Source organism: Trichomycterus rosablanca, chromosome 24, assembly GCF_030014385.1.
Source record: "Trichomycterus rosablanca isolate fTriRos1 chromosome 24, fTriRos1.hap1, whole genome shotgun sequence".
Classification (NCBI taxonomy): domain Eukaryota; kingdom Metazoa; phylum Chordata; class Actinopteri; order Siluriformes; family Trichomycteridae; genus Trichomycterus; species Trichomycterus rosablanca.
In genome coordinates, this window is record NC_086011.1 from 2,425,322 (window position 1) to 2,452,195 (window position 26,874).

The window sequence follows — 26,874 nt, forward strand, 5'->3', positions numbered from 1 at the left end:
GGGAAAGGAAGACAAAAACAAGCCACTTGGACAGTGTTAGTGTTGGGACAGTGGTAGCCTAATGTGTAGGGCTTTGAGCTATCAACTGAAAGGCTGAGAGTTTGAGTCACTGTTGGGCCCTTGAGCAAGGCCTTTAACCTATGCGCTCTGACCCCAGCTTTCAAACAAGCTGGGATATGTAAAGAAAGAATTTCATTGTACTGTACACATGTATATGTATATATGACAAATAAAGGCATTCTATTCTAAATCGTTCATGTGTGAGTCGTCGATTCTGCTCGAAAGAATCGATTCTTTGACGATTCAAACGACACTCGTGCTGGCTCCCGTCTACAACACCGGGCATTTAAAGCCTCCCAGCAAGGACGGACGATCTGCTGAGCATCAAGCGAATTATATCAGCTCTAAATATTAGAATATTCAGTAAATGCGAGTGGCTTTCTGCAGGGTGGGAAATATATGCATGGTCATGTTTTGGCTCATCGTGGGTACTGAGATGCTGCAGATGCTCCATTAATCTTTAAACCTTTGCTTTTGTTGCACAGTATGACCTACACTGCTGTATGTTAGGATAGGCATTTGTACATCTTAAAAGGGGGATTTATTTATTTTAGGCTTTTGTCTTTGACCACTGAAGCTGCAGCAATGCCCGATTCTCACCATCATTTCATCTTAGGTAAGTGCGCTTTATGGGTCTGGATTATGCATTATATTATAATACGCATACTTTTGGCACCAACATTGGCATGATTTATACCCTCTGGAGCTTATTCACCAGTCACATGCACATTTATTTGTTTTATGTACTGGTTTAATTAAATCAATATTTTATCCCAAATACAGATCATGTAATTAAACACATTATCCTGACGTGAAATCCTTAATGTTGCCAATTTAAGAACAGTGATTGACATTTTGGTAATCATCATAGGCAGTGATGTTTTTTTTCCTCCTCACAACCCTTTGCCAGTTAATTAATTTGCATATTTAATATTCCTCCTTCTCTTCTGGGAAAAAGGTACCCTGCTGGTTCATTTATGATACAAACAATGGTACAATGTAAATGTCCCAATTGTATTATATAAAATATATATACAGTGGATACGGATAATGTTCAGAACCCTTGATTTTTTCGCACAGTATACTCTTTTGAATTGTATATTGAATGAGTACAATTGTCGTTTTTAATCATTAATCCACAATGAATCATCCATAATGATGTGAATATATTTTAAATTAGAGTAAAATCAGTTAAAAAGCATTTCATTACTTTAAAGAAACCCTTTTGGCAACCATTCCACCTGAAAGCCTTTTTCAGTACTTATTACAAGCTTTTTACAAGTTAGATTTAGGCACTTTATCCCATTTTTCATAAGACTGGATGGTCAGTGTCTAGAAATTGCCATCTTCAGGTCTCTTTAGGTCTGGGATTTGGCTGGGACACTCAATGACATTCAGAGACGTGCCCCAAAGCCACTTTCCTGTTGTGTTGGCGTTGATTTCTTGTCTCTGCCACTGAGAACCACCCCCTTATCATGATGCTGCCACCACCAAGTTTCACTTTAGGGATGGTATTAGCCAAGTGATGGGAAGGCCTTTTTTTTTTACCAGACACACTGCTTGCTGGTCTGCCTTGATATTGCCAGACTTGTTAGTCATCAGGCACAGACATCGTTGGTCAAAAGACTTGTATTTTTTGGCTGCAAGACTGTAAGGAACACAAGCAAGTCCTAGTATGTAACGTCTGGCTGTCTATAAAAATGCATTGTTGCTTCTCCTCTCTTACCTGTACTTGATTCATTTCTGGGCTCTGTAATATTAATCGTTTTCAAAGAATCCATATAGCCCGTGTATCACAGTAAACAAATGAGTCATCTTTTGCAGTGCTTCGTCTGCTTGGTCATTTTCTCACCCAAAATCCCCTTCAGTCTTTCCCTTCTAAACATGCAGATCTCCACCAACAGTCTCACCGACCTCCATCCACGTAGTCATCGTCTCTGTCCAAAACTTTCCCTTTTTTCACCACTGCAGAGGCCTCTAGACTGAACCATCTATAAATCTTTATCCGAACTCAGTACTTCCACCTACACCCTGCTGCAAAGTCAGCCAGACACCCACTCTGCAGACGGACAACCTATTCAGGTCAGGTAGAATCAGCATTTATTTCAGTATAGAGCCTCAGTGTGCACAGAGATTCGGCTCCAAAACGAGAGACCTGAGGCATATAAAGAACAAAATAGCACAATGAATCAAGGGGCTGCTTAAAGTAAGGCTGGAGGATTGTGTTATTTATTGTATTACACAAAGAAACACGAACTAACTTTGTAATGATCTTGAAACAAAACTTTGTAATGATCTTGAAACCAAAGCTGCATGGGCTTAATCCACAAAGGGATGATCTGGCTGCAGGTCTGTATCAGGTATAGCTTTCACCTGGTTTGTATAGAGCTGATCAGTGGTTTAAAAATCAAGACACAAGAAATAAAGAAGTTATTAGATGTGTTTCCTGACTGCAGCATGCTGGCCCTTTGTGGATACTGCTATATTCATTTGTTTATTTCAATTTAGTCATTTCTAATTCCCCAATGAAATACCATCACTGACTAGCCTACGCGTCCTTTGACACTTGTAAAGCTGCCGACTGCTTTTTACCAGCTAGTGGCTGTTTCCTTTGTGTAGATTTAACAGACTGGATTGCTCGCAGTGTGTTCTTCCAGAACAGAGACACAAAGAGACTGAAAAGTTGTAGAAATCATTAAAATCCCAAGACTGCCCTGATGTGCATGCCCACCGTAGGTGTATTTAAACATCTGACTTTAATTGCACCATAATAATATAGCACAATATAGCATAAAATTCACAGCTTTGTTCTATGTAAAGATTTCTCAGCTGTTAGTCTGATAGAACAGGTGGACAGCATGGGCAGCAGGAATGTTCTGGCTGGGATGAAATTAAAACCAGGTTCAGAAAGGCGCCGCCACACATGCCAACCTCATTTGGTCCCACAGACTCATACTTATGGATTACAAAGGGAAAGGAGACCTTGTGCTCGTGAAAGCCTTTAGATAGAAAATCCCCAGAGCAGAAGTCATAGACCCCCAGATTAGTCTTAATCCTGTGCTGAATTTAATAACTTCAAAATAACTGTGCACAGACTTTTGGTTTAGACTAAATCCTGGTGTAACGAACCCAGTAAACAAACCAATTACACTATTTTCTTTCATTTTCATTGAGTCTGATGCATTATGGAATGTTATTACCGGTTCTATTTCATTTTGATATTTTACCACTGCTTTACCCTAATCAGGATTGTGGCAGGTCTTACCCGGAATCACTTCTGGGCGCAGTGCAGTAATACACCCTGGAAAACACAATGGGCTAGTGTAATTTACCGCTGCGCCACCTGAGCACTATTATGTGAATCAATCGATTGTTATTACGTGCTGGTCGTCACGCTATTACTGAATAAATAAATGTATTGATTTGCACTTACGATAACACATATCAATGAATAATTGCAGACTCAAGCTACGGCTACTGTTGCATAGAAATGTGTAAATGGGGAAGAAAATTTGAGGCACTTTCTTTCATCTGTCAGAGCGCTTGATTATTCGCACTACGCCCTTTCCCCTCGACTCGGCAGTCCCAGCACAGGTGGTCTAATAATCTCAAAGAGGCTTTGAAATGGAGACGAGCAAATATTTTGCATTTCTGTCGATTGTTTTTCACATCTCAGTACCCTGGAAGATGGTCCGCAGAGAGCTTGTTAGCAAAGTCTTAACCTAATTGGGATTGAAGAGCATGAGAAACTATTGCAGTGATGTTGCCGGTGTTAAGAATAAATACGAAAGGAGGATTAAAGTCTAAATTTCTTACATATTTTAACCTTGATAATGTCTGACCTGTAATAAAAGTAATAAGCCATCCAACCCATGAAATCTGGAGTGGAAAAACCCATCTTATTTAAAACTGGGTTGCAGTGGGTTTATTTTGTTGAGTGAAACTAGCAAACATCTAGGAATACACACTGGATCTTGTGCCAATCCATTTATATTAGGTTACCCTTATCATGGAACAGTGGATGGGCTGGTAGAGTGGACGCCTTGAAGTGACATGGTCCCTGGTTACTATGATATGTTTTTCAATACTGGATTGGCACATTGTCCAGATGCCTTGTGCTCACTGTTTCTGTGTAGTACCCAATCCACTGCAACCCTGACCAGGATGAAGCAATAGTAAAATAATTTGTCATCTATGAACTACTGACTGTAACTACAGGCTACCAGATGAATCAATTTACGATCCAGTCTTCATTGTACTGGAATAACGAATAGTGAGAGGGAACATCTCTGCTCCTCAGTGCTGCACTGTTGTATCATCTTACTGGTTACTCAGCAGTTCTGATACTGTACCAGCTCCTGTGCTTGGTCTCGAGGGTGCCACATTCTGAAAGTTCCACCTACACATTGCTGCAAAGTCATCCAGACATCACAGTGTAGACGGACAAACCTTCAGATCAGGTGGAATTTATGAGCATTCGTCAGTAATATTCATGATATTTATAGAGAGGCACTGCGGTGACATGGAAGACGTTTAAAAGTTTGTTTCTTGAGTTTATTGACATTTTTTAGTAGCACGCTCTCTTAATGCCCTCCTACTAATTTAGTGGTCAGGTGTAATCCAAGAACCATTTCTAAACAGGTCTGCCTGTATTAGAAGCTACACAGATAAATGAATTAAAGTTTTTAGTTGTTGGGCAGTGTTTCTGCTTCTTGGAATATTTGAAGTATTTGATTTTTGGGCAGTTGCAGCCTGGTGGTTAAGGTACTGGACTAGTAATCAAAAGGTCACTGGTTCTAGCCCTACCACTGCCAGGTTGCCACTTAAGCAAGGCCCTTAAGTGGCAAGGTTTTTTTTTTTTTTGCTTACTACACTTTGGGGGCAGCACCTTCCAAAACCATGCAGAAGGTGAATTGGCTGCTGTAACTTGGTGTAAATGAGTATGTAAATGCATGAGTGTGATGCCCAGCATTTGACACTGTGGTCAGTGTGTATTTCTGCCTTGCGCCCAGTGTCTTTAGCTGGCACCAGGATAGATCAATGGATAGACTGATCGATGAATGGATTGACTGTTGAACAGGTTGATCGATGAATGGGCTGGTGGGTGTATCGATAGGTAGGTTGGTAGGTAGGATCGTGTAGCATTAAAATAGAAAATTTAAGATTTACAAATGCACAAACAAATCACTCATGGATGAAGCGGCTAGTAAACATGAAGAGATCAATAAATATTCATGTTATCTTTTTAATCCGGATGTACTTTAAACCTCTATTATGTAATTAGCACTGTGGCACCGGTCTGCTTATGGTATAAAACATTTTGGAGTGCAGGGAGTTCAAACTGCCACTTCTGCTCCTTTAACGATCACCTCGTCTGTATTTAGCTCACTGCAGAATGACTTGGCATAAAAGCCACCAATCTGGAAATCTGGACACATTTAGTGGCCCAAACCTTCATCTCAGCTGGGGTGGATGAAAGCAGGAGCAGCTGTGACCTGCCCCCCGACCTCCAGCACGAAGGCTGTTGCTAATAATGCTAAATACTAAATCTAATCCTCTAGTGAGCGAACAGTATCAGGGAAGAAACGATCCGAATCGTATGGCAAGTTATTCCGATGTGATCGGGAACCATCTGTGGTCAGTGGGCAGCTGGGGTAAGAAGTAAAGTGTTACTGGGTAGGTTTGTGTCTGCCAACTGTTAGTCTTATTTCAGATATGGATGTTAATTCCTGTGTTGCTAGATGGTTTGGTGAGCACCGATATCTTTAGAGTCACATCATTTAATTATTCTAACCACAAACATCAATGTTCTTTCTTCAGGCTTCTTCCTCCTGCTCCTAATACCTGCTAGACTTCTCAACGCCAGTCCGACACCACTGCCCAGGCCCAGTTCCTCTGCCACATCCAGACCCATTCAGGATGTTCCTTCTGGCCCTGAGGATCGTGATGAAGTCCAGCAGGAATCAGAAAGCCCTGCTGTGTCTAGTCTGATGGAAAGTTCTCGGGAGAGTTCTGGGTTCTTCAGTGAGGACAGTGAGAAGAATAAGCTTCCTCAAGCTTTGCGGCAGTGGAACGGTCAAACAGAGGTCAACTCCAGTCAGGATGCAGACACCTTGATGGGTATGAACAGCTTGAGCAAAGTAGTAGTTTGTTTGTGTACCAGATATATAGATTAGAGATTACATACTGTCACTACTCATGCCTCCACTTCAGGCTTTATTTTTTCCCCCCAATTTAGTCATTTCCAATTCCATGCTGCTGCTTGCACTAGCTATGTTCTGGCCAAGAATTGCTGTACTGTAGACTAACACACACTCGATCCAACATACACCCAGTTGCCAGCCACTTATTATTAGGTGCCAGGTTCCCACACACCTCCAGTGACTCCTTTACCCAGTCGTGCAGACGCTCAGACCAGTCCCGGAGGTTGTGAGATTGCAGTGGGAATGGAAGCGACCTTGTCCGACCTTCCCTCCCTTAAACATGACCAATTGTGTTTGTGTGGATGGCTTAAACAGGTTTTGCTGTTCATCCATCTTGCTTAAGCTTGTTATGTTTGAGCAAACTGGTCTTTAATGATCTACTGGCTTCGTCAGGAAGATGCCGGTCGGCCGAAAAGACCATCCAATCACTAACTAGTAAAGATCAGCTTGGTTAACCATAGAATGGTCAACACAGCTGGTCAACCATCTTAGTCTTAATCTTGAATTGAACAAGTCATTTTATTTATTTTTAGCAGGTCAGTCATATGTTGCTTGTTTCCTGGAATCGGTTCTTAATTAAATCATTCTGACTATATTTTATAGAAAAATTTGTCACATTCTAGCATATCTCGTCTGAATTATTATAATTTTCAGACCTCCAATTAGCTGATGATGCTCCGTCTCCAGCCTGACAGCCCTCACCCCGGAATACTGCAGGAATGTCAAAACAGCCATTAGCTGCATGATGTGTGTTAAATGCTTTTTGCACTTCCCAGCGATGATTCTTCCTGCCAGCCTGCAGTGGGTGGCAGTGAATTTTCTCATTCAGATTTATTTTAGATGTTTTTAGATTAAATAAGGCTGCGGGATCGAGACTCCATTGAGATTTGTGGAAATGATCATAAAAGCTTTAATAAAAGCTTTGAGACATGGCATTTTTTTTTTTTTGGAATGACCATTGGGTGTGACATTTTGTCTGCCAAATGTTCTATAATGGGTGGGAATTCCTTGCCGTCTTCATCTGTTGGAGTCAGATGGCAGATTTAGCCATGACAGAATGTAATTTGCTTGCTGGTTTTTTTTACTATTCGCTTTGTTTTATAATTAATCCTTGATCATAAATACCTGCCTACATATTTTCGTGTAGGACTGCTGTGTAGAAACAAGACCATGCGTCTAATAATACTCAAGCAAACACATTAACTAACTGTTCTGTAATTAAAAAGTCACATTTTCTTATAGATCAATTAATTCTCAGTGTTAAACATTGAGTAGTTTTACAAATGTGCTACATTTTCTTCTGAATTGATTCAACTCAACACTTAATCCCATTTTGTGGGCTACAGACGCTGCATATTTGTAACTGCAGACACTGACACACATTTTGTTACAGAATCCTCTAATGTTTAGGATCAGGATTTGGGTCACAAAATCTGAGCTCATGTTAACATGAATCTATCCATCCATCCATCCATCCATCCAACCACCCATCCATTCATCCATCCATCTATTCATTCATCCATCTATCCATCCATCCATCCAACCACCCATCCATTCATCCATCCATCTATTCATTCATCCATCTATCTATCCATCCATCCATCCATCCATCCAACCACCCATCCATTCATCCATCCATCTATTCATTCATCCATCTATCCATCCATCCATCCAACCACCCATCCATTCATCCATCCAACCACCCATCCATTTATCCATCCATCTATTCATTCATCCATCTATCCATCCATCCATCCATCCATCCATCCACCCAGGGACATTCACAGACATTTTGGGGAGCAGGTACCACTATTTATTTGGAGGCAAAAATGACAGTTGCTTAAGGACCGCCTGCGGTCTGTGCACACAGTATGTTATGCTTTCTTACTTCAACTGCAGTTCCTTCCCTTCTTTTAACATGACAATGTTCTAATTACTTAATTGCAAACACATTACCTGACTGTCCTGTCAGGTCTAAGCAGACATATGGTGGAGCATGTTGGCACAGCTGTGCTACGGTCTGTGTGTGAGGTGTGTGTGTGTGTGTGTGTGTGTGTGTGTGTTTATCTTATTACCATGTGCCACTGCTAGCAGAAAAAAATAGCCTACATCTGTATTAGACACCAGAATGAAAAACCTGCCGTCTAGCTGGAGGTGTTTAGTTAAGCTGAAATATTTTGTCAGTCTAAAAAAAGTACAAGCTAAGACAGTTTATATTCCTCTCTGTCTGTCTGTCTGTCTGTCTGTCTGTCTGTCTGTCTGTCTGTCTATCTATCTATCTATCTATCTATCTATCTATCTATCTATCTATCTATCTATCTATACTTTTAATTCTCTCCTTTTCTCTTACATTTCTAAAAAAACAGCACTTATTTTTAGATTGCACTCTTGCCCTGTAGAGAAGCTGCAGTGTTGTTTCTTTCCAGTACGAGGTTGGTGTGTAGGTCGTGTTTGTGATAGTTTGTGAGAAGAAGCCTGAATTGATTTTTGGTGAGAGGTGGCACATTTCACATTTTTTTCTTTTAGACTGTGTGTTTCTGTTATGGTTCATGAACTTTTTTTGATCCACTCATCCATCCATCCACTCAACTATCCATCCACCCATCCATCCGTCCATCCATCCGTCCATCCATCCATCCGTCCATCCATCCATCCATCCGTCCGTCCATCCATCCATCCATCCATCCACTCATCTATCCAATTATCCAACCATCCATTCATCCACTCAACTATCCATCCACCCATCCGTCCATCCACCCATCCATCCATCCGTCCATCCATCCTTCCATCCATCCGGCCGTCCGTCCATCCATCCATCCATCCAATTATCCATCCATCCATCCATCCAGTTATCCAACCAGTTATCCAACCATCCATTCATCCCTCCACTCATCTATCCATTCATCCAATTATCCAATTATCCATCCATTCATCCAATTATCCATCCATCTGTATTTTCTTTTAATCTCCTCTCTTTTTACTCTTGTATTTCATTTCCCCCTTTGTTCTCTCTCAGGTTATAATCCATCCTCCGCTCGTCCTCTGTCCCTCACCCTCCGCAAGGAACCCAGGGCTCTAAACTCCTCCACGTCTTTCTTCACGCCTGTGGTTGAATCTCTGGACCCAGAGCAGTGGGAGAGCGATCTGGAGGCCAGTGGTTTTCCAGTCCGCTCCTCGTCTATGCTGTCTACCACATCTGCTGCTCCTTCAACACACTCCTCAGTTACAGAAACACACTCCATGGCTGGGTACTTTAGCCCAAACCACCCCCTGCATGAAACCACAGCTGAACCTGACGGCGCTCCACTACCTAAAAAAGATTCGAATAAAAGAGGGGAGAACGTCCTGACCCAGGCTCCTACTGTTCCAGAAACTGGGGTGTTCCCCAGCCAAGTACCCTTACAGCCTGATAACTCCCATCAGGATGAATCAGAGGAGCAGGAGGAAAACGAGGAGATCGTGGCATTCCCAACTGAGGTAGATGGAGAGGAGGTAGATGTTTGGAAGCCACCCTTGTCTGAAGATCCGGACACACCCGTCGTGGCCTTCACGGAGACGGCCTGGCACGAAACCGGGGAGGAAGAAGAGGAGGAGGAAGAGGAGGCAGAGCTTCGTCATGGGGGCACTGCCTATCTATCAGAGACAGACTCACAAGAACCAGTACAGGTATAGATGAATAGATGAATGGATGGACAAAAAAACAATTGATGGATGGATGTATTTATTATTAGAACAAATAAAAAAGTATTAGAAACATTAAAAACATTATCTTCTCTTTCAGGTTTCCTCTATTTTTGCATAATAAATAAAGCAATCTGGTCAAATCCAATGAAACCATGAATAATACTGTCATCCTGCATACAGGAAGTCAGATAGCACAAAAACAGGGATGCTGTAGATAGTAATAAAAATAACAAATGCTTATTCAGTGTCTGGAGAGACACGTTAGCTTGTCTTCAGCTATCAGCTGCGACTTGCTGACTTGCTAACAGGCTTAAATAACTGCACCATCAGATACAATAGATCAGATGAATGAACAGGAAGCGACAGCAACCCAAACACATTAAGTCATTAATTCAGGTTATTAAAATCAACTTAAAAAGCAACAAAAAGAGGCGCAGTGGCATATTCCGCTTGCACACCAGCACTGAGTTTTTGAACTCCTCAGTTCGAAACTCGTTGCCACCGGGTGACTGGGTACCATCTGGCGGGCATAACTGGCAGTGCCTGCAGCAGATACTAATTGGCCACCGTATCTGCAGGGTGGGGACCGGACTATGTGTGGGTGGGTGGGTCTTCATACGCTGTGCAAGGACCCTGATTGGCGGAAGAGACGCCTGTGCAGAAAGCAGGGGCGAGAAGAGGAGGGATGTACACGTGTCGGAAGAGGCGTGTACAGCGACGTGCTCTCCTCGGATGCAATCTGGTATCTCTCATAATTGGGTGTGCTATATCGGGAGGAAAATGAGGGGAAACTGCATTAAAAAAGCAGCAAAAAGAATATACGATTCCTCTGATGTTCTTTACAACTAAATCATTTAGTTGTTGTGTTCAACTTCTGGCCCTGATGTCACAAATCCGCTTTTGACTGAATGGGCACAGCTTCTTAGAGGCACACTGCACAATCCTGTGGAAAGCCTTCCCCTAAGAGCGGAGGCTGTTACGGTAGCAACAGGAGAGCCGGACGTCTGATTAATGCCCGTGTCTTGGAATGAAATATCCAAAAGCTCATGATATTGGGCGTGCAGGGGTGGATGGGGGTACAAAACCAAATTAACAGTGTGTCTATTGTTGTCTGGCTATTAAAGCCCTGCCGGTAGATGTGAGCGAGTGAGTGAGTGAATATGTGGGTGAGTGATGTTTTGAGATAGACTGGCACCATGACCAGGATGCACTCCTGCTGATCAGGAAGAAGCGCTCAGTGAAGCTGATTAAATAAAATCTGAATAGAATCCAAACTTCACGTCTCTTTCCTGCGTATCTAAAAAGCAAAAAAAAAAATCAGAGCCTTTTATAAGCAGAACAGATCTAATGAGGTCTCATTTGCACGGTTTCTTCTGACGTTCTTGACAACTGAATCATTTGATTGCTGTGTTTTTAAGCACTGAATGGCTCGAATGATAAGAACATTTTATTCTAATTATGCTTCCACTGACGCATTTGGCTTTTTTCCATTCATCACTTGTCACTGCGTTCTCTTTTTCCTCTCATATTTAGGTGATTTGTGTTGACTGGAGTGATCTGGCGGGAAAGGGCTACGTCATCCTCAACATGTCGGAGAATTACGATTGTGTGAGTTTGCGTCTCTTTCTTTTCTTTTAAACTGTACACACACAGAAAGTTCACTCTGACTTCCTGCTAAGTGAATTTTGAATATTCTTTCATATTACATAGGACCAAAGTGTTTGAAGTTCAGATATTTCATCCACACCCTTTCGTATCAGATGTATTAAAAATACTCAGCTCTGCCTGCCGGCTGGGCAGAGCAGCAACATGAACAACGATTGGCCTGTTGTTCAGATAGGGGTGGGATATTAAACTAATGCAATTACGACCTCTGCTGGGTGATTGATGGCGCCTGCACAGAGATGGGAAAAGAGTGCTGTCAGGGTGTGTCTCTCCGTACGCAGTGCTGACCCGCATTGCACTCGTCAAAGTGTGGGTGACAAAATGCAAAAGGCTGCTGCCCATGTGTCGGAGGGGGTGTGGGTTAGCTTCGTTCTCCTCAATCAGAGTGGGGAATGGCATTGGTGGAGAGGAAGTATGACGCAATCAGGCAAATGGACGCGGTAAAAGGGAGAAAAAGGAGAGTAAATGCATAAACAATATATATGTATATATATATATATATATATATATATATAAAGATGTATTCAAATAAACTATGTCAAGTGAACTGTATTATATGCCTCCAAATATGAGGATCTTTAAAAAGCTTCCTCTTTTTTATATTTTGGTTATAAACGGTGAGGGTGGGAGGGAGGAGTAATCGGTCGTGTCTGAGAGACTGAGAGACGCTTATAGTCCGGATTTAGCTCCATCTGATTTCCACCTTTGTGGACGCTCAGAGAAGCTTTAAGGGGAAGACGATTTTCATGTGATGATGATGTGAAAGCAGCGGCGCATCAGTGGCATCAGAGTTTATCTGGGTTTATCTGCATCAGTTTTAAAAAAGTGTGGAAACTTTTTGAAGAACCCTCGTGTATTACATGCCTTCAAATAGTTCGTTTTTTTGATTGAATAGAAATAAATTCCCACAGGGACACTCCAAAATCTTGTAGAAAGCTTTCCCAACAGAGTAAAGGCTGTCCTTGCCCTAAAAATAGGGTGATTGTTCCACTATACTAATGGCCATGGATTTGGAATGTAAGGTGTCCGGATACTTTGGTCATATGTCATATAGTGTACTGATGTGTCCAACATCTGGGCCTAATGTCACAAATGCTCTTTTGACTGAACGGGCACAGCTCCTCACAGACACACTGCAAAGTCTTGCATAAAGCCTTTCCAGATGAGTGGAGGCTGGTTATGGTCCAAAAGCTCATGATAAGGTCCACATACTTGGTTAATTTGGGCACTCAGATGTGGGTGGAGGATCCAAACCCAAACCAACAGCCTGTCTATTGTTGTCTGGCTATTTAAAGACCCTGCTGGTAGATGTGAGTGCGTGAGAGAGTGAGTGATGTTTAGAAATAGATTGGCACCGTGACCAGGATGTACTCCTGCTGATCAGGGTCCTGCTGATTGAATGAAAGAATGAATGAATGTTATCAAGGGGTGCCACCTTGCTACTTTTTTGCCCCACGTTCTTTAAATGTACACACACTTGCTTATCTGCATCAGCAGCATCGGCCCCGGTGCCAGCGTTAACACACACTCTCTGTAATCACATTCCCTGTCAATGCCACTGCAGCAGACTGGCTCCTAAACCCACACAAACACACACACACACACACACCGCTCCCTCCTCACCTAAACAGCAATGCTCGAGAGGTGCTCGTCCATCGTCATGGCAACTGCTGAAAGGCATGTAATTACCATCAGTGTGATGTTGGGTATTTTGCACGCCAACAGCTGCGTGCCAATATCGACAGCGTGCCAGCCGAGGGAGGGTCTGCGGATTATCCACCGGCGTAGCAAACCAACTCTGCAGAGTATTAAAAGAAATTATGATAAACTATTTAGCCAGCATGGCACCAGGGTGGCACGGCTGAAAAACACTCAGTCCTGCAACATGGATCCGAGCTTCAAGTTTTGCATGTTTTTCCAGTGTCTGCATCATGCAGAAGGTGGATTTGTTCACACTAAACTGCCCTTAGGTGTCAGTAAGTGATTGAATGTGTGAGTATGAGTGGCCCTGTGACATCTGCTGTTTGTCTAGCATGTAATCCTGTCCAGGGTGTCTTGTGCATATTATTTCTGAGAGACACTGGATCCACCATGACCTTGACCAGGATGAAACAGATAGCAAAAAGGAATGAATGCAAAAAAGCACAAATTATTGTTATTAGCACTGGACAGGGGCGATTTAGAGAAACCCATCCACTTTCTGCATAATTTTGGGAGGTGGTAGAAGACTGGGCTACCCAAATGAAACCCTATTTTTTATAGACAATGACTGAAGCTTAGGATCAAACCAAGGGTCTTAAAATCATGTTTCTGTGTGGCATGCACAAGAATTGTAAAATTGACGAAATGGACAACCATTATTAAATAAATTCATAATAACTGAGCTAAAAGTCACTTAATAAATGACTTAAAAAACCAATGTTCTTTTACCTGAATAACAATTCTAGGTACTGTTATAAAAGCCCATGTATTCTGAATGTAGCATGAAGAATGATGAGCTATAATTTCTTATAAAAGCACTAAAATGAAGAGCAGTGATTTAGGTTTATAATAAAAGCTAAGCTTCCTCTCCGAGTCTCGCCCTCCCTGAACTATGGTTAAATAAATCATGACTTGACAGGAAGATTTGAGGAACCAATTATGATCCAATTTGGGTTTTGGATTTGGCACAATGTGCACGTGCTCTTCAAAGATTGGTTTTGAAAACCATCATAGTCTACAAGCTAAACACAGCTCCAGGATTACTTCGTCATTTTTACTTTAATTATAATACACTACATTTACATTTACAGCATTCAGCAGACACTTTTATCCAAACTGAATACAATGCAAGCAATTGATGGTTAAAGGCCTCACTCAGGGGCCCCAACAGTGGCTACTTGGCAGTGGTGAACCAGGGACCTTCTGATTACTAGTCCTGTACCTTAACCATTGAGCTACCACAGCCTTTGACATTATGTGGTCAAAAGTATGTGGACACAGCTCATGCAGTGGTAAGGAGAAGAAACCCCATTCAACCTCCCTCCCTTGGACAAAGCCAATTGTGCCTGCTGGGTGCCTGGCCAGATTTAAGCTTTTAGCAAGTGTGTTAGACCGCTGCTCCACCTGAGCATCCTTTTTCTGTTGTAAAGGTTATGATTACTAAATGATTAAAAATTAATAAATTTTTTTCTGCTGTTTGTGACTGTTTAAGTATTTCTGCCAGCCATCAAAGCTTTCAGTTGAAACGTGGGTTAAATGGGTTGATAATTAGCCAATAATTGGAGTTAACAAACCAAACCAGGAGCTTTAATGATTATATTAACATTAACATTTATTTTTCCAGCGAATTGTCCATCCATTATCAGCTTTTAAAGACAAACTGCTGTCAGACAACTGACTAATACTGTGTGTGTGCATGTGTGTGTGTGTGTGTACAGGATGAATTTCGTATGGAGAGTGGCGACAGGCTGCTGGACCTGCTGGAGAGCACGTTCGCTCGGAAGATGAACAGCCCACAGGGCTCGTGGCTCATCTCGCTCAGCAAACCCACCAAACAGGAACGCCAGCTTCTCATGACGCTAGCTAATGTCCAGGGTAACAAAGTTCTTTTGATTAGATCAGCACTGAGCACGGGGCAGGAACATCCTGGACATGGGGCCAATTCATCCCACATTTAGACGTCGCCGGTCGTGTCTGTGTGGATGCCTGGCCGGTCGATATCACAGCAGTGGTAGCTAGCGTTATAGACTACAGTGCTATCCAAGCTATATTGTAAATTGTATATAGAACATTTGTAGCCTAGAGGTTAAAGTACTGGACTAGTAAGCAAAAGGTTGCTGGTTCAAGCCTTACCACTGCCAGGTTGTCACTGATGGGACTTTAAGCAAGGCTTTTAATCCTCAGTTTCTTAGACAATATACTGTCACAGTACTGTATGTCACTATGGAAAAAAGCATCTGCTAAATGCCGAAAATGTTAATGTAACCTAAAGGGGAATGAATTTGAGTCTAGACTGGTTAAAGTGTGGATTGTAGTGGTTGTACAGTATTTCTGCTCTTGAAGAAAGGTGGCTAAAAATCTGGCAAATTAAATCCAAGTTATTGCATAATGATAAAAGACGACCAACACAGTGCCTACCATAAGAACAGTTCATCAGAGGGCTGTGCAGCACTATTAATCAGCCAGCAGAGGTCGTAATTGCAGCAAAGATGAGATTCAAACTCATGAGCTTGAGATGTCAGCACTGGTGTGCTAGTGTGCTTTACCACTTCAGTATTTTGAATCTATACTTAATGCTGAGGGTAAAGTTGTTCCTTCATTTCTAGCTAGCTGATTGCACTTTTGTGAAACCACTTAAGGCCATTTTTTATTGAATACAGAAATAAAGAAATGCTCTCCAGTACGTTTCTGAAGTTTAATGTGTAAAAAACATTGGCAGTGTAATGTGAAAATCCTCTTACTGTTTTTATGAGGCTTTTAGAGCCGCCTCAGGCTGCATTCCAAATCAAATAATAATTTGTCAAGTGCTATTTTTTTCCAAGAGCCTCAAGGGTAAAACACAATGAAGAGGAGAAGTGGCGATATGATTTAGGCTCAGGCTCCAGCTAATACTGTCTCTTTTTAAAAATGCATCAGTGTTTACATTTAAGTTTCAGGCATTTAACTGACGCTATCATCCAGAGACACTTATAATTATGACTGAATGCAGTGCGTGCGAGTGAGGATTAAGTGCCTTGCTCAGCAGATGTATAAATTTTTAATTGTCCGAGCTGTGTTTTCATTTCAGAATGTAAATGTAAATGAGGCATTATGCTCATTTTGGTCAGACTGAGCACTGAACAGAGGAAATAAGGGGGTACTCGAATACTCGGACTGTGTGCAGGGATAATAATGATTTATCTCAGTATCTAATTTGTGTATCACTGCAGGTTAGAGAGCGGCTACACAGATTCTTATAAATGAGCAAATCTAATGTATCTTAGAGCGAGTGCACAAAGTGAAGCGCATTTTGAGCAGCATGAAGCTGTTTTTCAGCTATACGTTCATCAGTACAATCATCTGTATGTAATATTTACTCACTGATTGGGGCACAGCACAAAGTGGGTGGACGAGGCACATTTTGTAATCCGTCCAAGTTCCAAAAGCATGGGGATTATGACAGCCTCCTCTCTTCTTAAAAGCTTTTCACAAGATTTTAGATTGTTTATTCGGGTGTGTCCGTGTTCAGTCTAAACAGCATTTGTGTGGCCAGACGCTGATTTTGGATGAAAAGATCCTTCATGCCAAACTTATCAAGCAATGTCTTTATATTTTAGTTCTGCAGCCTGTCATGTATTATTATAAATGTAATTATAGCATGTATTAATTTATATAATCTGTCCTGTGGAACATACAGGATGTTAAAATGCTCCTTTATTTGTTCCATCAGGTGTAATTGCTACTAAGGATGTGCTAACGATGCTAGGAGAAATAAGAAGAGGCCTTAACGAGGTACGAACCTCCATCTGTATCTGATTAAGTGTTTCACACTAAAACTTTGATATAAATTCTGATCGTGGATCGTTTCAGATTGGCATCCAAAATTTCTCAAGCGTAAGCACGTGTCACTCCAGACCGAACCAGACTCGAGGCGATTACAGCAAATTGTTTGTGGTGCTGGTGATCATCGGCTCTGTGTGTGTAATTATCATCGCATCCGGACTCATCTATATCTGCTGGCAGCGCCGCCTGCCCAAAATGAAGAGCATGGTGAGTGGTTATTAATTATGTATTACTTATGTATTGTATTATAACACCATCCATACTGGCAAACTCATTCATTGGGACTGATAGGAACTGAGGCCACACCTACTTTACCTGGACTGACAAAAACAGAGGCCACACCTGCTTTACTTATACTGACAAAAACAAAGGCCACACCTACTTTACCTGGACTGACAGAGAGGCCACACCCATTCACCTGGATTGACAGAAACAAAGGACACACCTCCTTTACCTGGACTGACAGAAACAAAAGACACACCTTCGTTAACTGGACTGACAAAAGCAGAGGCCACACCTCCTTTAATTGGATCTAATGGAACAGAAGCCACACCTCCTTTACCTGGACTGACAAAAACAGAGGCCACACCTCCTTTACTTAGACTGACAAAAACAGGCTGCACCTACTTTACCTGGACTGACAAAAACAAAGGTCACACCTCCTTTACCTGGACTGACAGAGAGGAAAACCTCCTTTACCTGGACTGGAGAGGAAACACCTCCTATTTCCAGGCTGACAGAAACAGAGGCCACACCCATTTACCTGGTACAGAGGCCACAACACCTTTAGCAAGACTGACAGGCTCAAATGCAACGCCCCCTTTACTGAGACTGACAGGCTGTATGTGTACCTCTCGTACCTCACAGTGACCGATGATTTGCTTGTTTTTTCTGTGTGTGCCTCAAGTCTCGAGGCGAGGAGCTTCATTTTGTGGAGAACGGTTGCCATGACAACCCCACGCTGGATGTGACGAGCGACGGCCAGCCAGAGAGCCAGGAGAAAAAGCACAGTGCCAACGGTGTGCCAGCAGGCACCGGAGCCTGGCAGGGGGTGGCAAACAAGCCAGGCAAAGAAGAGGAAGACAATCACGAGGAGGATACCCACCTCTAATTAAAGATTGACGGAAAGTGTTCCATCACGGTCGAGAACGCTCCAGCTTTTTCCAACCATCTGCTAAATATTTAAAGCAATCGTCTTTTAGCTTGTATGGGCTTTATTTATCTGCACCAGCAACGGTTATGATGGACTACAGAGTGCATCACAATCGATCTTAAGAGGGTTTGTTTTTTAAAGTTGAAACATAGAGGGTTATTTGGAAAACGTAGCCGTATCGACTATGTAGCCGTGCTAATTGAAGTATGAATTGTGTTCAGCTAATGAGATAAGATTGCCAAATTGCAAAAAAGTCTTGCACTGTCAGAACTGAACGAAGTATTGCAATATTTTGTAGGTGTTAAAGGTGGTTTGTCATTTTGAAGGTGTTTCTAGACCTTGATATGTTTAAAAACATATAAGCTTATATAATAAGCTATTTCATTTGTTTAAAGCATTTGTTTACATTCTCTGCTCAGAAATGCTTCATATCCCAGCTAAAACAGCTATTTTACTTTTTAAGAAATTAGGTGGGGTTGAAACATAGCTTAACTTCAGCTGACGTTCCTTGTATTTTTTAAATAAATGGGTACAAAGAACAGTCGTGTCTTGCCATGGCCTAAAACTAAACCTAATGACTTGAGAAACTTGAGAGAAGAGATGGAGTCGGGAAATTTGGAAATTAAAATAAAAGGCAATATTTTTATTGTAGCTGTAGTTCACTCCACTAATACTAGAGGACTTTAAAATGACAAACTGCACCTTGAATGGATTTTTTTGGAGGGATGCATTTAGTTACACTATTCGAAGCAGTATTTTAGTACAGTATGTTTATAGTAGTAGACGCAGAGTCGAAGCCACACGCCTTGTTCTTTAATTGCTTATCGGAATGGCTTTTTTTGCAAAACAATCAGTATTTTAATGTTCTATTTTAATGTTTTCCAGCATTGCAAATGAAAGAATGAACACATTTTTGTAATAAATTGCACTGCAGAGGGCCTAGATGTAAAACAAACAGTTAAAGCTCAATCTGTTTGTCTATTTTATCGTCATGCCAAAGCGGAGCTAAAGCAAAGCAAAACTCATTTAGGACGATGGAGCCTGTAATTACTGCGTTCTTGCTGCTGTTAATGAATGTTGCACTTCAATCAATCACAGTTCCTTCATGTCCACATTGAATTTAGTAACGTAAATGGTTCACACTACAGTCAACCCACAGCATTTGCTATTAAAGTGTCACTGGTACTCATTTTACAGAGCCTTAATTACAGTCTATACAATGGATTGTGTGTATTGTAATGGGAATGCTGTACAGTTTAATCACAATTCCTAAGACAATGCACCTAACCCAACATCACCATGTTGGAGTGTAATCAGTAGAAATGGCTGTAATATTAGAACCACATTTACATTTTGCTATTGTGTGGCTGATTACATTTAATAACGATTTAATTTGTGTATGTTCAATATATTTTCTAAAAAAAAAACCTATCCGAAATCGATGTTTAAATGCACAGTTGTAATGACTGCTGTAATGATGGCTTCTTCTTTTTCTATGACTGAATGATTGGAACAGATACCTTGTCCCATAAAATTTCATAAATTTGAGATCTTGGGATAGGACATATGCATACAGCAACATGGTGGTATTCAAGTCTGTAATGTACTTTAACTTTTTAGTAGGGCCTCCTAATTCCTTGTTGGGTATAATGATTGATTGATATGGCTGTCCTCATATAAACAGGGCTGGTTTCCAATGGTTGGAAAGAAAACTGTCACCTTTACGTTAAGAGGAAATTTACCTTTTAACTTTAAGAACAACCATAAAATAAATGTTATGAATGTCATGAATTCGAAGTTTGCTGGAACACATTTTGGCACTTCACAGTCAATCAAACCTTTTATCATCATGAGTTTAGAGCCTGTCGTGTAGATTAAGCTGTTTTTTCTTTTGGATGATTTATGTGGATGGTAATAAGATGAGCATTTTAGTTTACATGAACATAACAGTGCATTTTATTGTCGGCAACATAAATGTAAAACAGAAGCAAAGAACAAGATGACATTCGTTCATGGGCCACTTTTAGTCCCCAGGCAGAACTTGAATGTGTCTGTACAGTAAAAATGGCTCTGTAAAATAGTGTTACCATTTCATCCATAAAAAGAACATATTTCTCAGTATTTACTCTGTATAACAGTGGCAGTTTGTATTTACCGTACTGTTTTAAGTGCATGATGCTGTTATAGTAATAAACCTGAAGCACATATTAGGATGGAAAGCACCGATCCAATCCTAACAGTGGCTATTGCAAACCAGGATGTTCTGGATAGTTCAGTATATCTGTTTTCTGTATGCTATATACCTGCATTGTAAAAAAATCTCACAAACTTGATGAACTAGACGAGGCTGATGCTGATAATCATGAAGTGTGCATAGTTTTTGTATCCTACAGCACCTGTACAGTTCTAAGAGCTGTTTGCTAATCGCACCTTTTTCATTTTGACATTTGCTTTGTTTGGAGACACTTTACATGCTTTGTATGGAACGTTTGTACGAATTGAATCTCTGTGTTATTAAATGTAACTTTAGGTTTTCGAAATGCAACAAATAAATGTTGATAAATCAAACTGGTGTTAATAAATGGGAACTGAGGCATCAAGGCTGTGAAAATTAGCAAAAATTAGCAATGTGCTTGGTAGCTTCATGCTACAATGGTGCCATCCAGTGTACAAAATACAGAATGTGCTTTTATTACTAGTGATTTTGTGATGGTTGGGCAGACGAGTCTCATTAGTTGGCCCTATTTTGTAAATATTTTATCAGCTTAAACTACACCATACACTGTTAAGGTCAATAGTTTACATACACAAGGTGCATAAACAGTATCACAGGATTTGCCACATTTACCATACCAGCTTACGACTGAGGTATGGTGGAGAATGAATAACACTATAACATTCAATAACATTCGAGAAAACTGAGTGATTTCAACCTTGTGGCCAGTTTGGGTACATTAAAATGCTCATGCACAAAGTGAGCTTCATTTTAAGATCTTGGATGGGTTAAGAAAAGGACAGGATGAGGATTCAGTCCAGAAAACACATGTGGGATGAATCAAAACACCAATTGTTGTTTATTAGGATTTTAATGTCATGTTTTACACTTTTTGGTTACATTCATGACAGGAAAAGGTACGTTACTCATTACACAAGATTCATCAGTTCACACAAGGTTATATCGAACACAGTCATGGACAATTTTGTATCTCCAATTCACCTCACTTGCACGTCTTGGACTGTGGGGGGAAACCGGAGCACCCGGAGTAAACCCACGCAGACACGGGGAGAACATGCACTCCACACAGAAAGGACCTGGACCCCCCACCTGAGGATCGAACCCAGGACCTTCTTTCTGTGAGGCGGCAGTGCTACCCACTTAGCCACCGCGCCACCCCTAAAACACCAATTGGGAGCTTAAAGTATGTAAATTCCAGTCACTTTGCAAAAATCAGTGGAAAACCTTCATACAAGAGTAAAGACTGTTATAGCAACAAAAGGGGACCATCTCTGTCAATACCAGAAGTTCAGGATGTGATAATTTTATAACATATTGTACCCAAGGATACTCAGAAATGAGAAGATGCCACACAGTTCATACAGCTTTATTGGTAAAATTGCTTTGTTTGGCACAAATCACAGCTTTTCATGATCTGACAGGAAGATTCGAACTATAAGACATTATAGGACATTGTTATAAAATCTATCCATGCTTGGTTTATTCTGCAGCATGTTCGTTGGGCACCTCGGATCAGAGCTTCTTAACTCCAGAAAATCCAGAAAGTCTATTGGGCTGCAGAATCTCAGGTTTTCCCTGTGCCCAAAACATATGATCCAGCTAATGAAAGGCTGGTATGCCAAGGGAAAGCTTGAAAATCTGCAGCGTTCAGGACTAATGTTAAGAAACGCCGCCAAGAACCAAGTGTCTTAATGATTAGAACCTACAGCTTGAGCTGATCGATGACTAGTTGTGTCGACCTTAATTAATAATTCTGCTACATTCAGAATGGTCAAGATAAACATGCCATGAGCTCTTGAAAAAAAACCCCATCACCATCAAGCATTACATAAAATGGCACCTTATCAGACAAAATAAAAATCTGGACATTTAGTTGGTTCATGCTGTTACAAAATAAACATCAGAAGAAACCAGAAACACCAGCTCGCCACCGAGAAGATGGTAGAGATGTACCAACAACAGGCCTAATCAAAGTAGTACATCTGGACGAAGATGCTACCCACACCCTTAAAGACGGGTGTGTAGTTGTAGATAAGAGCCTTTGCCTCCTCAGTTGTTGTAGCAAAGCGATGCTGGCTTCTCATAGCTGCAAGAAATTAAAACGCTATTAGCAAATCAATCCACACAACTTCATTTCATTCATTTCATTCAACTGCTTCCTGTTGAGAAACACTAGAAGCAGAACAAGTGCACCTCCCAGTGGCAAATCCCACCAGCCTGATAGCTTCAGTGTTGGACCAGTTGGAATTTTAGAGATACAGAAACAGCAGCTGTAACAAACCTTCAGAGACGAAGAACCTTGCTGTGAAGAAGGATGCTTTAATGGCCGCGTCAGTGTGGACCATGCCTGGTTTGTCTATCCATTCGAAAGGGGTTTTCTCAGGGTGCCACTGCACAGCGTAGAACGGGTAACGGTAAGCTGAAATAAAACAAACATGGTCAGAGAAAGAGCTTAGATATTAATCCCAACATAGAATTATAATCCGTGTCTATTTTGTGACCTCGTGGACTTTTTATAGCACAGAATTTAAGCTGCTAGTACTGTCCATGTAGCTGATATTTGCATGCCTGTGAGAGGAGCTCCAAACAGAACATCCTAAGCTAATTAAATTCAGAACACTGCCGAGTCATTAAACCACCGACAGTCGTTAATGAGTTTTACATTCTGTTCAGTTTAGTTTCCAAACTCAGTCATGAACATTCAAATCCCCAATGTGTAGGTTTTGTAATCCAAAAACCTAGTATCAGTCTGCTACCAGACTAGATTATGTTCTCACCCTCCATGGTAGAAATGAACTCCTTGTTGCCATCCGTGTTCATGGTCAGGATTTTGTAGAAACGTTTGAGTTTGGCACTGCGAGTGAAATTCTGTTGGAACAAATTACATAAGTAAATTTTAGTGTTTACAGTGTTTCCTAGACTGTTCATTATTATTCATTATTATTATGGGGTGGCATGGTGGCACAGCTGGTACAGTGGGAACAGTACAGTGTGACCGGTCTTGCAGACCTGGGTTTGATCTTAGTATCCAGTTCTTGTTTGTAAAGAGTTTCTCATGTGTGTTCAAATGTCTTTCCTTTTCATTTTTCTAATTATTTTTATTAGTGGTAGTAGTTTTATAAAAAAAAAAAAACGACATGCATTATTATGTAAACATTTTTAAGTAACTGCTGCATACTCTAACACATAATTTCTGTTTATAAGCTGAAATGAAATAGTGGTAAACATAGAAGAAAAATCTGGTACCTGAATGGAGATGCTCCACCTATGGAAGTTAGCTGTAATGTTTTCAGTAGAAAGGGAGTGAAGGAGGTCCTTTGGAAAGCTCTTGAACATCCGACTGTTCTGTGCTCCTGTTTAACATTACGTAAAAATGATTAACACTCTTTGGTTTTGGATTCGATAGTTATGTAATGAATCCAGAACCACAAGCAAGGAATGAAACACACTGCGGTAAATAACCTGGGCTTTAACAATGTAATTTTTTCTCCCATGTACCCTAATGAGGTTAATCATTCTAAAGATGTACCCTTGAAGGTACCACCTGATGGTACACCAACCTGAAGTACTCACCTGAAGCAAAGACAAGCGGCAGAGCCACTGCCTTGGTGTCGGTTGAAGTCAGCAGGTTTTTGTTGCTGGTCAGGACAGTAAGTAACTGGAAGCCTTGACAAGTTCCCCATATTGGAAAATAATCTGATGCATCATTGGCCTATTGGAAACAGAAATAGGCCTTATTTAAGTGAATACAGCAGGTCTAACTGTAGGACTTTTGTTAATGCAGCTTTGCAGTCATATACATTTGCTAAATAAATACAAAATAATGGATTCAAGGCAAAAGTGTTGCTTTTTATGATTATATACCTGACCTTGATTGCGAGCTCATAGAAGATCTTGGCCACTCTGCTAAACTGGGACTTCTGAAGGTCCACATCACCACCCGGCAGCAGCAACCTAAGTTATGAGGAACCGTATTAAACTCTGTAGTGTTTTTTTTTTTCACCTACATGACGATAAGAGGACAACACTTACCCATTTAATGCAGAGAAAAGTTTGGTATATTCCTCTTCTGTCTGATTTATCCTGAGGAGAAACACCCTCCAAAAAGTCAGTTCCATAACGCTTTGAAATATTATCTTCAATATCAAATATCTGGTCCTGGATCCTCTCAGCTTACCTTATGGGCACAACTCTGGCACCAGCCGACTCCAAATACTTCACATAAGAAGCAGGTATATAGGAGGATCCCTGGGCATTAACATCACTGTCCAGGTTCTCTTGAGCTAAAACACCTGAAAATTCAAACACATTTACACTGATGGTGGTACTGTACAACAGACTGAAATGATACATAAAGCAGGCCTGGTTAATAATTTATATTCACTGCATATGGGAATATACAGCTTGTGGTGTAAAAACAAAAGAAGGAGCGTTTTGCACATCATGTCATGTTTGTGAACTTTCAGCATTTCAGCTTTTCTTGTATGGGAACAGAGAAGTCATCAGCTATAGTCAACCATAATCACCAACAGGGAACTAGAGGCCCCAGCCACAAAGGTCCTTTGGGCTCAACTGTATCTATAGTACATATATGTACCTAGTATGATAGACTGCAAAACTAAAGCAAACAAAAGTATAGCAGACAAAACCACCACAAAAACATAATTTCAGGGTTCTATTGGGCAGCCAGGAATCTACACAGAAATGATTGGCTATTTCGGAAAGAAGTTGGTCAAAGGCCTTTGATGGACTGGTGCCCTATCAAGGGTATTCCCACCTTCCACCCAGTGTTTCCTTGTGGAACCATACTGCCACAACCCTAACCAGAAAAAATAGAAATATAATGAAAAAAACAGCATCAGACTCAGTTCAGCAAACACGGAAAGTTCATTCCACCACCTGGGTGCTGCTAGTAAAGAAAAGAGTGTTGATGCTTGTCTTCCTTGAATCCTGAGAGGTGAATCAAATCGAGTCATATTCATACAGAACAAGGTTTGATAAGCGCTTTAAGGTAAATCTGGGCTGGTCTGGTTCTGGCTTTGTATACGAGGAAAACACAAAGGTCTGAATGTCACTGAATCTTATCAACTAAGAAGCCCAAAACATTGATAATAACTAGCATTAGCCACCATAAACTGAGCATACTATGTTTAAAAATGGTATACAATAATAATATGAATATTATATTGTGCATATTATTAGTAACCTAGTAATAATAAAACATTTTACACACATTAATTGGTATAATAAAACTAGATGTTTTACACAGGGGCATCCAAACGACTCAGATGATTCACTAACATTCTTCATCATTAACAGCGTTTTTCTTCACTAAACCGATTCTGTTAAATGAACTAATTTTAGATTGATTCGTTTGATTCGCTTACACATTACCTATACAATGCATATCGCCAAAATAAATCATTATGTACCAAATCCCTCATTAATACACGTGTATAAAATAAGGGGCGAATTAAATGTGAATCAAATCTTATGTCAGATATAATGAAGTATAAAAGGAGACTCGTTTTTAAAGAATCGACTCACCCAAAGGGGTCTACAAATAATTCGAACAGAAATTGATTCCCTATGAATGACTCATCATTGCCAATTTAAGCAACATTAACATGATTATAAGAAACAGTGACATGATTATAATAAGTATGGAATAATGATCATTTAAAAAACATATAAACATTAAACATCAGGATCTTACCGATAATGGGTCTGTAATTTAAATGACCGCCGCATAACACTGGCACAGGCAACCCGAGTGCCCAGGCGGTCAGGACCGCACAAACCACCACCGGCCGACACATTCACGTCCTGAATGATATTTTATAAAACTGATTAAAATGAATATTTATAAAGAATAAAACGCGGTTAAATGATGATCTGGAAACCGCGGCTCGCTTTAGCGTGAGAGATGCCGAGCTTTTTAGGTTGCCAGATTGATGAGAACTGCACAGATCTGGGAAATATAAAGCATGTAGCATTAGAGGCGTGTCAGAGGGCAGATAATGTGGAACAGTGGCACCTGCCACTACACAAATAATTACAATTCAAACCTTTAAGTTCTTTATGCTGAGCTGGCACTTAAAACTCAGGTTGTTGGGTAAAAACAGAATTTTAAACAAAGATTACAGATCAAACTTTGTGGGTGCTGGGCGGTAACATGGGTCCTGAAGACCTGGGTGAGACCTTCACTGGTTCTGGGGTCTGAGAAGTTTAACTTGTCCCTGAGGGTTTTCTCCAATTTACATTTTCGGCATTTAGAAGACACTTTTATCCAAAGTGACTTACAGTACTATGACAGTATATTAACTAAGCAATTGAGGGTTAAGGGCCTT

The 26,874-nt window shown here is 40.8% G+C and overlaps 2 protein-coding genes across 2 annotated transcripts; one reads left to right on the top strand and one right to left on the bottom strand.

Moving 5' to 3' along the window:
* The first annotated feature begins 450 nt into the window (after nt 1–450).
* Nucleotides 451–18,563, top strand: podxl2 (podocalyxin-like 2). Its single transcript, XM_062986907.1, has 8 exons — nt 451–676; nt 5,881–6,180; nt 9,280–9,929; nt 11,481–11,555; nt 15,032–15,188; nt 17,023–17,084; nt 17,163–17,342; nt 18,043–18,563. The coding sequence occupies exons 1-8, from the start codon at nt 646–648 to the stop codon at nt 18,244–18,246; spliced, it is 1,659 nt and encodes a 552-aa protein (XP_062842977.1). The 5' UTR covers nt 451–645; the 3' UTR covers nt 18,247–18,563.
* A 3,311-nt stretch (nt 18,564–21,874) lies between these two features.
* zgc:171566 lies at nt 21,875–26,422 on the bottom strand. The gene is made up of 9 exons (XM_062986584.1): nt 26,241–26,422; nt 24,702–24,816; nt 24,557–24,607; nt 24,394–24,478; nt 24,098–24,236; nt 23,771–23,877; nt 23,302–23,392; nt 22,806–22,943; nt 21,875–22,610 (listed from the first exon to the last, which is right to left on the bottom strand). The coding sequence occupies exons 1-9, from the start codon at nt 26,341–26,343 to the stop codon at nt 22,489–22,491; spliced, it is 951 nt and encodes a 316-aa protein (XP_062842654.1). The 5' UTR covers nt 26,344–26,422; the 3' UTR covers nt 21,875–22,488.
* Nucleotides 26,423–26,874: the final 452 nt, after the last annotated feature.

Bases quoted from the DNA above. Each gene is read 5' to 3' on its own strand.
- podxl2 (XM_062986907.1), top strand. From the start codon at position 646: ATGCCCGATTCTCACCATCATTTCATCTTAG. The intron at 6,181-9,279 runs GTATGAACAGCT...GTTCTCTCTCAG, and splicing joins GGATGCAGACACCTTGATGG to GTTATAATCCATCCTCCGCT. The intron at 11,556-15,031 runs GTGAGTTTGCGT...GTGTGTGTACAG, and splicing joins TGTCGGAGAATTACGATTGT to GATGAATTTCGTATGGAGAG.
- zgc:171566 (XM_062986584.1), bottom strand. From the start codon at position 26,343: ATGTGTCGGCCGGTGGTGGTTTGTGCGGTCCTGACCGCCTGGGCACTC. The intron at 23,878-24,097 runs GTGAGTACTTCA...AATGTTAAACAG, and splicing joins GCCGCTTGTCTTTGCTTCAG to GAGCACAGAACAGTCGGATG. The intron at 22,611-22,805 runs GTTTGTTACAGC...AATTTCTTGCAG, and splicing joins AAGGTTCTTCGTCTCTGAAG to CTATGAGAAGCCAGCATCGC.